Here is a 12396-nt window from a genome sequence, read left to right as displayed (position 1 = left end):
AGGTATTCTCAACCTTTTCCAGTGACCCTGTTTTTTAACTTAAGTGTTTCACTCCCACAGGCTACTAATGATGTCATAGCCGGGGAGTGTCCTAACTGTGCCCAGAGCCATAGGGCAGGGCTTGGTCAAGTTTTCTGGTCATACTCTGTCAGGTATACCTCTTGGGAAGGCCTTGCAATCATTGATCCACTAATTTCTTCCTCTTGGAACATTAGGTTTTATTAGATCTTGTCCGGTAGACAGTCGACAAAACTAAGTATGAATTAAGAGAGTAGTTACAAGCTTGCATTCTGAAGCCTGAATTTGAACATTCCTTCCCTACCTCTTACTACTTATGTGACTTTGGGCAAGTTCTTTAACTTCTCTCTGCCTCAGTTTCCTCATCTGTGAAAGAGGAGAATTAGTAATACTGACCTTACAGGGTAGTTGTGAGGATTAAAAGAGCTTTAGTATATTAAATGCTTAAGAATGGTGCTGGTATATAGTAAGTACTCAATAAGCATTAGATACATCAGTCTCTGGTTGAAGGGGAAAAGTTGAAGCAAAATGGAGAACTGTTCTCAGCTTTGAGAGGCTCACAGGACATCTGAAGGAGTAAGTGCTGGGGTGGAGCAGGTGGGGGTGCATCAAGATGTGTGAAAGGACCTTGGATTCAGTACATGGGAATAGGATGGCACCTGCTGTTACCTGCTCAACCCAGAGCCTCCCACCTGTTGCCCTAGTGGGTGAGGGGAGCATAAAAGCTTGCCTCATTTTGGGTGTGGGGGCAGAAGCTAGGGTAATAATTATTTGTGCTGCTGCTTCAAGGTGTTGCTGGGCCAAGCCACCTCTAGAGATCCTAGGGGACTGCTGATTACCTGCTGCCACCTTTTTGTACCCTCAGCATCTGTTTCATTTGTTTACCTCGTCTTTGTAGTTCTCAAACCTGGTCCACATGTTTTACTCTTTAATATCAAAATAGTTCTCCATCCACTGGTTCTGGTGAGTTACTTAAAGGTTTTAGCACCCCCCCCCCCCAAAAATCCATGGTGAAAGGAATTGGGTTTATTTATGGCTAACTTTCCAAGCTATTACTATGCTCATGTGAAATTATGATTCCCTAAGAGAGGCAAGTATTGGATACTGGGTATTTCAAACCAATTTGACCACAGAACTTTTTGAGAAGTGTCTTGAGATTCTGTGGACTCTTCTCTGGGAAACAGAACAGCAGACTCTGGATTTAGGGATGAATAGAAGATTTCTAACGGAATTTGGAGGTTTGGGGTGTGTATTAAGCTTAATTGCTTTTTCACTGGGCACTTATAATATACCAGCTACTTTCAGGAACTTTATTAGATAGATGTTAGTCCCCATAAGAAGTTAAATAACAGCTCATATAGCTAGTAAGTAGCAGAGCCAAAGTTCATCAAACTTAGTCAAACTGCTATCCCCCATTTTTAGAAAGTTCTGTTTGCTTAGGAGACCATACATCTTAATACCTCTTTGGGTGCCTTCTCAAATGGAAGTCATTGGCCTTTTTAGCCCTTTTTATTGGAGAGATGGTGAGTGTGTTTATGTAACCTCTACAAAGACCATAGGCACGAGGGGATAGGGTATAGCTCAAGTGGTAGAGTGCATGCTTAGCATACATGAGGTCCTGGGTTCAATCCCCAGTATCTCCACTAAAAAAGAAAAATAAATAATAAGCCTAATTACCTCCCCCTACGAAACAAATTTTAAAAAAGATACAATGAAAAATGAATAATAAAATTAAATACTTTATTTTAAAAAAGACCATAGGCAGAAGAGGGAATGGGAATTAAGGAAAGAGGAAAGGGAGAAAAAGGAAGTGCTGTGAGATTAAGGAGAGGCTAATGATGGAGCCACTGAGGTGGTACCCATGAGAGAAGTGACCTGGCCTGTTTAGCGCACAGAGCTCTTGGGTGCTCTTCGTAAAACCCTCAGGGAGTGGTGTAAAAACTGTTGTAATCTGAGGGCCAAAATGCTTAGAAGCAGTGAGTTGAGCTTGTACAGATACATCTGACTGCACTGATTCTGACTGTTCATAACTGCACATTCAGAATCCAGCACAGGTTTGATGTAGAACAGTCAGTGAGGTTTTCCAAGTCCCAGCTATGAGAACTCCGTCGTTGGTTCTCTTCTCTAGACTGACTGTATCTCTTTCCTTTCCCGCCCTTCTATTTCCTGCCTTTGGCTGTTTGTGGTTGGAAGGAGATGAACTAGGGAAAAGAAGCCGGACATACATAGCTGTGGTGAGGTTTGGGCTTATCTGGGACTTTCGGGTGTTCTGTTCCCCTCCCTTCCCTTCTTCTGGATCAATGAAGCTTGATTGCCCCATGTATCTAACTCTGACTGTTGCAGCAGTACAAAAAAATAAGTATTCCTCTATTAAATAATTATAGTGCTATTAGAATAGAAAAAGAATTGTAGGTAAAGTAGATTTTCTGTTGGTGTTTTCTGTGTATTTATGTGTCTGTCTGGATTGCCAAGCAAAAAGCAAAAAAACATAGTGGATCCAGTTCACATTGTAAAGTATTTGAACAAGAAATGAATTGAACCAACTTCCTACCTTTCTGGCACATGAGCTGACAGTTTTTCTTTTCAGGTTTCTCACACTGATCTTTCTAAGGGACTTGGCTTAGTGGTATTTGTTCTAAACCCCGTCTCCCACCTCCCCCCCCTCCATAAAAAACACGAATCACTTATGGTAGTACAGGAATTGGAGGACCCATAATGGATGAAAGGAAATGGTTGCCTTCTTAGATGGAAAAGAGTACATTGGTAACATTCAGGAATGGGAAGAGCTGCTCTTTTATCATTATTTTGTTGTATCTTAGAGCATTGTTGCTGCTACTGGTTTTTGTTTTTGTTTTTGTTTTTGTTTTGTAAGAACACATCTCCAGTGGAAAGTGAAAGCTAGGGGTCTAAAATAATGTCTTCTAAGACATGATGCTTTGCTCCTTGCTCACCAGCCACACTGTGTATGCCTTTATATCCTTAGCTACACTGAGTTTCCAAGGCTGGGAACAGATTTTCATTTAACTTCTCCTCACTTCAGAGTTACGTTCATTAAGAATAATATTTAACACTTACTGAGCGATTATAGTCTGCCAACTTGGGTGACTAGTGAAAACTATTTTGGCTGTTGACAAGTAGTTGGGTAAATGCTAGCAAGGGAGCTTTTCTTCCCAGGTGTCATCAGGATCATTTTCTAATCCAGGGGTGCTCTGCTGGTATGAAGGTTCTCTCTACCATTCTGCCCTGGAGTCTTTCTTGACCGGGCAGTGCAAAGTAGGTCTCGTTGGAGCTCATGCTGACCCTGTCCTTAACATAGTTTGATAGGCCTGAAGGATCACTGAGTTAGTCTTCAGGTGATAGGTGAGGTGGACATGCATCTCCTTATTTACCAGACTTGAATAGGAATAACTGCCCATCAGTGATCCGCTTTAGTGAAGAGAAATTCCACAATATAGCACTGCCATGTTCTGGTATGGTCATAACCAGAGTCAGCTCTCCAGTCTTGCACTTGGAACTAATGGGGCTGCATTCTGCTGTTGTCTGATGAGTGTTTGCCATAGATGCCCAAACCCAGGATTGTCTATTTCAACATCTTGCATTAGAGAGACAGCCAACATTACTGAATGTAGGCTATTAACTTGTTTTAGTTTACAGCCATGAATTCCACAGATGGACTTTTGCAATGTAAGAAATGTACATCTGTCCTCTAAATTGTGTCTCAGTTTTCTTTCATTTGGGTGAAAAGAGAAGGCATTCATCAGTACTCATTCTGCATTGAGGAATTTTGATTGACTTCCAAAGTTTATCTTTTTACCTCTCCCTGGTAAAGAATTTTAAAAGTACTTTTTCTTGTCTTTCTGGAAGAAGTGCTTTTCTAACATTGAACAAAACAGTTAGGTCTCATATGTTTTAGAGTGGCGAAGTAATTTAGGCATCTGGGCTACCACAGTGTTCCTGTTTCACAGCATTAATAGCTATGGCTTTAGATGGGTGGGTGGGCTGATGTTAATAGGAGTGGAGAGGGTAGGTTGGCCATTCTCCCTTAACAAAGGAGTTGAACAACTATTTCACAAAAGTACAGATAATCAATAAACATGAAAAAATCAAAGATGATATTTAAGAAAAGATAATATTTCTCATTAAATTTGCAGTGAGTTGCACTGATTTTCAAAATGCTATTTTGGCAAGAATATGAGGAAATGGGGCCTCAAACCACTGGTGGGTGTGTAAAATTGTACAAACTTTTTGGAGGGCAAGTTAGTAGCAATCACATTTCAAGGAGTTTATTGTAAGGAAATAATAAAAAATGTTCATTAATACACCAAAACAAAAATACTCATAAGAATATTATTTGCAACAGTGAAAAGTTGGGAATATTTTATGGCCATTAAGTCATCTTCCTTTGACATATTGTAAACTGACTGTACCTCATTAAAAAAAATCATCTCGAAGAACACAGCAATTTTTATTACCTAAAATTTTTTACTTCATAATAAGAAAAGCAAAGTATAAAACTATAGTAATCTAATAAAAATTTTATTTATGACATACTGTATATACATACACATACGTGTATAATATATAAAAAAATCTGGGAGGTTATAGCTCAAGTGAGTGATAATGTCCTGTGGCAGAGTTAAGGCTGATTAAAAAATAAAAGTTCTGTACAGCTATGTATTACTTTATCAGGAAACCAAATAGTAAAAAAATTCAATTAAGACGATTTGATATTTTGGGTGCTTAGCAGAGTACAAGTTAAAGGTTGTATTCCCCATTAGAAACTTTGTTTCTTATATGAAATGAAATACATTCATTTTTCAATTCTATAATTGGAGAGAGAGAAATTGGAGAGAGAAAATACATTTTTCAAATATGCCGTGTCTAGGACCACACACATCTTTGCGTCATGAGAATTTTAAGCCTTTCTAAGATGTCCTTTCTCTTGGACCCTCAGAGATTGAGGGTTTTAATACCTATATATTTTCCTGAGCATCCTTCTATACCTTTTTCAATGTTTGTTTGTTTCTAAGGGAACAATCCAGTTTCCATGCTTTATTTAAGCAAAGACCTTAGGAATTAATTTTTAAGCAGTTAGCTTCTTAGTTTCTCTTTTTAGCTTTTTTTAGCTGTCAGAAATGAAATTGAGATCAGTTAACTGTAGATTAAAAAAGATAGTCTAAAACCTTTTTCTTACTAGGAATTTATGTTCTAAATATGAAGAAACAAATGTGTGAACCTAGTATAGATACCAATTTCTCCCCACCTCTTCCTGGGAAAGCTGCTGGGGACCTGTGAAAAAGGAGAGCTTGCTACATTTCCTGAGGATGAAAGGAAGATTGCAACACAACCTTGAACCCTTTGTACTCTGTAAATGGGATAGCAACAATAGTTTGGGAATATGCACAGAAAGTCTCCATGTTGCTCTGTCTTTGATCCAGGATGAGAGCTGGTCCTGACTGGAGCAGTTGGTCTTTCATAGCCTTCTGTTCCTTTTCTGCTGCTGGTGGTTATGAGCATCTTTCTTCCCAGGGAGTGTTTGAGCTACAAAGTATGATTTGAGTTTACTGTGAGGAAAAGGAGTTATTTATTCTAAACAAGCTTTTTTAATCCTGATTCAATATTGACTAAATGTGTGTGGGAAATGCATAAAATCTGCATTTCATATAATGTATCTTTTTTTTTTTTAAGATTTAATTTTTTTAAATGGCAGTACTGGAAATTGAGCCCAGGACCTCACGCATGCTAAGCATGCACTTTACCACTGAGCTATACCCTCACCCACCTCCAGTATAATGTAGCTTTAAATAATACCCTGCTCTGTTTTTTTCCAGGGGTGAGCCCCTCCAGACTCCGAATAGGAGATCAAGAATTTGATTCATTGCCTGCTTTACTGGAATTCTACAAAATACACTATTTGGACACTACGACGTTGATAGAACCAGTTTCCAGATCCAGGCAGGGTAGTGGCGTGATTCTCAGGCAGGAGGAGGCAGAGTATGTACGAGCCCTCTTTGACTTTAATGGGAATGATGAAGAAGATCTTCCCTTTAAGAAAGGAGACATCCTGAGAATCCGGGATAAGCCTGAAGAGCAGTGGTGGAATGCGGAGGACAGCGAAGGCAAGAGGGGGATGATTCCAGTCCCTTACGTCGAGAAGTATAGACCTGCCTCCGCCTCAGTATCGGCTCTGATTGGAGGTAACCAGGAGGGTTCCCACCCACAGCCACTGGGTGGGCCGGAGCCCGGGCCCTATGCCCAACCCAGCGTCAACACTCCGCTCCCTAACCTCCAGAATGGGCCCATTTATGCCAGGGTAATCCAGAAGCGAGTCCCTAATGCCTACGACAAGACAGCCTTGGCTTTGGAGGTACATAATGTGTAAAATGTAGAAAGAAGAGATCTGCTACAGGGTCTCCCTTTCAGACCTCTTAGAGCTTTGTAGGAATGCTGATACGAGCACCAGCATTGTGATGTTGTTATAGATGTTGAACCATTAAGTACTGATTTTGGCATTTAATGTTGGGTTTTCTCTTTTTTTGTAGAAAACCTATTTTGGAATGAGTAAGCTTAAAATGTATAACTGAATGTTCTGATTGATCTACTAAACATACTCTGACTACTTTAATAACACCACCTGAATTCACAGGAATTAACCTAAAGTAGTTTTTCTCATCTATGTTCTAATCTGTTTCTTTCTTTTTATTTATCGTTATCTAAAATGGGGGGGGGCGCTTGTAGATTTGAGTATAATAAGGTGTCTCTATCAAAACAGTTAAATGGAATTTTCTTACACAAATTTTTTTTACTTAGGGGGTATGGGGTTTCTTACTGTTGATTGATTGTATTCGTCAAGTAATTCAGGAAGAACAGTAAAGCATATAGGTACGAAGGAGTACATACCCAAGAGTATTAATTCCAGGGAGCAACAGATTTATTTGGTCTTTGTTCAATGCATTTTATAGGCAAGAAAGCTGAGGAATACATTTTTGCCTTTTAGTGGTGAATTGCTATCCTTGGTAGCCCATCTCCTCTGGCCAACCATTGCATTGTGTTTATTCCTGTCTTTAGCATTCACAGCTTTGTCTCTTACTCCTTCCTCCCCACCCCCTCTTCCTTTCTTCCTTTCTGAATTATGCAGAGCTAGTGGTTCAGCTTAAGAGCTAGTACCGAAGTGGCAGCTAAGTGTCATCTTTTAGAGCCTATGGATATGGTAACTTGAATGTAAGCAAGTAGCTAACTTTCATAAGCACAGGCTGAAGTTATGTGAGCATAGATTAGCACAGACAGGGGCAAAGTGTATTCTTATAAAGTGAAATCTTCTCTAAATTTTGTTTTCTTTGGGTCATGTTTATACACCAAGGAGTGGGAGCTGCCCTCTGTCTAAGTGGGAGTATTAACCTACAGAATGAGCTAGAACTTATTTGAACTAGTCTGATACTACTGGATTTGAAATTTTTCTTCTGTGTTCTGGATAGCAGATGTAGAGGAGGAGAGTTAGTTGGATCTTACAGGTTTTACTGAAAAATGTGTTTCTAAAGCGTATTTTGTTTGAGATCATGACTTAAAAGTATTGTGCCCCGGCTTTGATGAGAAATAAAATGTATGTTGTCTAGGTCACACCACTTTTTCCCACTTAAAGAGTTCCTAGCCTCATATTTTCCTTTAAGTTCAGGTGATGGCAGCATCCAACACGGTGCTGTGCATGTGACAGTTGTGTGACTCTTGACATTTACTGCAGACCTTGTTAGCACTGGGCTGGAGTGTGAAAATAGCATTCATGGAACAAGCCAGCTAACACCCCGAAAGAATGGTTATCACATTAATTTTGCTTCCGTTTGCAATTCCTTTCTCCAAGAGAATTGTTTTTAATGATGCCTGACTTGATTAAAGGCTTTAGTGCTCAAAAATAGTTCAGCTGCTCTCTGGCTGTGAAACATAAATCTTGTGAAATAAAGACTTAAGTAGAAAACTAGTTCATGATTTCGGTAAGTTTTCTTTTTTGGTTGGATATTAGTTTTGAGCCACATATGGTGATTGCTGAAGATAGCTCCTTTCAAGTTCGAACAGATATCCCAAATAATAGCTTTGAAACACCTCATGTATTTAAAAAAACATGGTATTAGTTTAGCATCATAGACTTTTAGAGCTGGAAAAGTCCTTAGGTATCCTTATTCGCTGTATGAAAAAAGCTGATATTGTGCTTGCTTCGGCAGCACGTACACTAAAATGGGAACGATACAGGGAACGTTAGCATGGCCCTTCGCAAGGATGACATGCAAATTCGTGAAGCGTTCCTATTTAAAAAAAGAAAGAAAGAAAAAAGCTGATATTAAGACAGATTGAATGGGTTGCTTAAAATAGTGGGAGATGGGGGGAAGGGTATAGAAGGGGGGAAGTGGTAGAGCACATGCTCAGCAACCAAGAAGTCAAGGGTTCAAACCCCAGTACCCTCTCTAAGCAGAAATCAATGAAGAAACCTAATTACCTCCCCCTCATAAAACGAACAATACAAGCCAAAAATGTGTGCTTTAAATAGTAGGAAGTGGAAGTATGATGAACCCACATCTACCTGGCTGCCTTTTCTAGCATACTCAGATTCAAACTGATTCTTTTCGTCTTGTTCCAGTGATGTTGCCCTCCTCAATGCAAGTTTTGGGTGGTTTCACTGACAGCATACCCTCAGTTGTACTGTCTGTGCAGGGAGGCAGTTTTCCTTTCCCATCTGATTTTTCATAGGAGATGATTCATAGTCCTTATTGAGATAGGGCTGGAAGATAAGATTGAGACTCTGGCTTTCTGACCTTAGCATTCTGATAAGAAAAACATTCATTGCTGTATTTGACCCAGCTATAAATTTAAACCTGTAGTTGAGCTAGGCTCATTTTAGTGGATTTTTATAGTTAACTTGAAATTGATAAATTGGAGTCATTACATTTCAGAATTGGGCAGGACTCTAGACACATGTTAGAACAACAGCAGCAAGTATCATAATAGTTCCTAGGAGATAGCTGAGGATGCAGGGCTCTGGGTTCCCACTCATGCTTCAATCAAAGCAAGTCTGTTTTTGTCTGTTATATATTGGTGTCTCTCAGAGATTTTTCTTTTCCCTTCCCCTTCCCCTCCCTTCCTTTCCCTTCCTTTCAACGGTTTCTGTACTTTAGAAAAATAAATTTAAAAAATAGTTCAAGAGCACCTGCCCTCACCTTACAGGTGGATGTTTCCAACATGGTATATTTGTTGTGACCAGAGTCTTCCAGTAGAGTGTAAGTTACTGGCTATTTCCTTTTTTCCCACCCACCAAATTTCTCTAGTAGGGATGAAAGCTGTGGAAAGAAGGGATTAATTCTAGGTAACAGCCAAAGTAGGGGTATTCCTCTGCCCTCTGTAGTTCTGAGGGGCTATAACTGAACCAGGAAGACACTATCTGTTCCATCCTGGAGCTCCTAATGAAGAGAGGTTTTAAACAAATGCAGATAGGCTGAGTGTTTTGAAGAAGAAATACTGGAAATAACACAAGAATAGTGCGCAGGCACGTTTAATTTTTTTAATTTTAGATTTGATCTAAGATTTTGATCTTTAATTTTTGTTTGATGGCTCCTTGGGAACTGGAATAGTGATGAATCTTATCTTATGAATTGCAGGTGTTAAAATTTATTTTATGCTTCTTTAGACTGTCCAAAATAATTTCACTGTCTTTAAGTTACTAATCATGTAACTTCCATTTTCTGATTCAACGTGTCATTTTGCCTTTGATTAGATAAGACTTCAGAGTAACCAAAGAGCTCCTTGGGTATTCTTTGGCTTGGACCTATTCTTCAGGGCACGGATAGGGAAGGTGTAAAGTGCTTTGGGTCCCTGATTATATGCAGCACTGACTACATCAACTCCATATCTCCCCATGTGGAACTCTGTGAAACCTAGGTTTTTTTAGGCCTTTTGGCCTATATATATGGAAAATTGGAGTAAAGACCCCAATTTTCCCTTTATTCCACAGGGGAAAAATGAGATTGGAAAGTATAAGAATATGAGTGATGACAAATTCTTGCTGTGTCCAATTTATCTTTTTCTGGAATTGTAGCTAATTTCTGTACTGTTGATTGAGACAGGTGTCTATTTTCCCTCTCCTTCCAGCTTTTTTGGACATCTCCTTCATTTCAAATCACAGTATCTCAATGGGGAGAGACTTTGGAAGTAACTAATCTAGCCTCTCAGACATTGAAGGCAGGCCACTGGTACCTGCACAGATGAATGTTAAAAAGTTTTTTTAATTGAAGTATAGTTGAGGTACAATATTATATGTTACAGGTGTACAAATAGTGATTTCTAATTGTTAAAGATTATACTCCATGTATAGTTATTGTAAAATATTGGGTATGTTTCCTTTGTTGTACAATATGTCCTTGTAGCTTATTTTTTACATAATAGTTTGTACCTCTTAAATCCCTACACCTATCTTACCCCTTCCCTCCAGGTGATTTTTAAACATGTGTTTGAATATCTCTGCTTTTGGGGGACTCGCCATCAACTACAACAATGCAGTCTAGAGGTTCCAAACTTTCTTGATTCATAGAACCCATAGTGTTTCAGTAATATTTTACAATGTTTGAAGCCAAATGAAATACTTAGCAGTTCCATTTATTAAGTAAGTAGGTTCAAATAGCTTATTTATATCCTAATCACTTAAAACTCTTTTGAAAAAATAATAAACATAATTGAAAGAAAACAATGTTTTTATTTTAATAAAATAATTTCAATTACTTAACTAATGTGATGTGTACACCTGTTAGACATTGCACAGTTTCTCAAACCTTGCGATTATATGAAACATTGCCATCTTCATTTCCTGTTCCACACTTATTTTTATGAGGTACTGGATTTTTATCATAGTAACTACCAAAGCTTGGGTTTGCAAAGATATGACATCTTTGAAAGCCATATAGTATGATCTGATGTTGAAATTGTCAACTGCCTTGAGCTAGTAGTTCACATGGCATAACAGATGTTAAATATTGCTGTGTTTCCCTCAGAAATTTAAAATACTTTGTGGCATCCCTCTGAATTTGCTGCATGCCTCTGACATGTACAGTTTGGGAACTTCAGGTCTAGTTCACTGTACTAGTTCTTAGAAGATTCTTTATGTTGAACTAAAATGTACCTCCTATATATGGTCACCTCCCCATCTCTCACCAAGGGAATTGGGAACTTAGTTTCAGTCATTATCAATTATTGAGCTACAGAAGATCTTTTCTGACTTGGACTAGAATCAGGGTAAGACCTATCTTCAGGATGCGGTGGAATGCTTTTCCTCTAGAATAAGAAGCCTACCTACCAGTTAAATCTCAAAGACGTGCAACTCTCCACCAGTACAAGCCATGCCCATTTCAGTCCATCTCTGAGGCAAGTGAATCATTAAGGCCGAATGGTCCTCACTTGTTTCCACTGATTTGGAAGGTTGTAGATGGGGACTAAATATTAGCTATTCCTTAGATAAGGAGTCTGCAAACTTTTCCTGTAAAGGAACTTTACAGGCCATTTGGCCTCTGTTACTCAGCTCTGCCATTGTAGCAGGAAAGCTATAGACAAAACAGATGAGCTTACTGTGTTCCAATAAAACTACAAAAACAGGCAGCAAGCTGGATATGGCTCATGGGCCATGGTTTATTGACCCCTATCTTAGGTTGCTATATGCAGTTTTTTCTTAACATTTTTCCTCCTTCAGTCAAATCGTGAAATATTTACTAAATGTGTTCTTGATGTGTTTGAAAGTGTTTGAAGACAAAGCCCTTGTACTCTGTATTTTCCGTGGCTTTGTTTATATGAAATTGTGTGTGTTTCCTGCCCTGAGCTCACTGGAATCCTGCAGCAAATCTGGATCAAAGAAACACTGGCGACTGTTGATGCCTTTCCTGTTAGGTAGTAGGGACAAAAACTAGAAAAGCAATCACCTGGGGTTACACCAGCAGAGGAGGTCACACAGTCCCTTATGACTCCTGTGTAGTGAATACCAAAAATTAATGCCATTTGGGTTCCAGTTTCTTTCTCATTATCACTGGAACTTGTGTAATCTTTTGCTCCTAGATCAATTCTAAGTTTGTCTAATCTGTACTAAGGTCATGATTGACCTTGGAAACTACACAGAGCTAGGGAGGAAAACAGTGTTCATCAAGTTCCCAGGGAGTAAAGAAGCTGAAGTATCCACATTCAGCCCTCTTTACAGATGATGCCACGATTTACTTGCAGACTTGCTGCTAAGGATGTGGTATAGGATTGAGAAGCGAGGAACTGACTGGACACTAAAATAGTACCTTGGTAGTGAAAGAATCATCACTGTCTCTCCTTTATAAGGAGCTGCCTCATAAAAAGCAGGGTTAACTGCCT

The 12396-nt window shown here is 39.1% G+C and overlaps 1 protein-coding gene and 1 non-coding gene across 3 annotated transcripts in view; both read left to right on the top strand.

Annotated features, from left to right (window-relative positions):
• The window catches only part of CRK (CRK proto-oncogene, adaptor protein), a 28440-nt gene that overhangs the window by 2878 nt on the left and 13166 nt on the right, over positions 1-12396 (top strand). The window contains exon 2 of one of the 2 annotated variants that reach the window (XM_074343207.1): positions 5850-6385. In XM_074343207.1, the coding sequence (XP_074199308.1) occupies positions 5850-6385 (536 nt within the window). The remainder of the gene's footprint in view (positions 1-5849; positions 6386-12396) is intronic. The other variant, XM_074343208.1, reaches the window with a different exon arrangement.
• Positions 8216-8321, top strand: LOC123617812 (U6 spliceosomal RNA). Its single transcript, XR_006726072.1, has one exon. It is a non-coding gene; the product is annotated as a U6 spliceosomal RNA (small nuclear RNA).

The sequence above is a fragment of the Camelus bactrianus genome, chromosome 16 (genome assembly GCF_048773025.1).
Source record: "Camelus bactrianus isolate YW-2024 breed Bactrian camel chromosome 16, ASM4877302v1, whole genome shotgun sequence".
Lineage (NCBI taxonomy): Eukaryota > Metazoa > Chordata > Mammalia > Artiodactyla > Camelidae > Camelus > Camelus bactrianus.
This window is presented reverse-complemented; position numbering and strand designations above follow the sequence as displayed.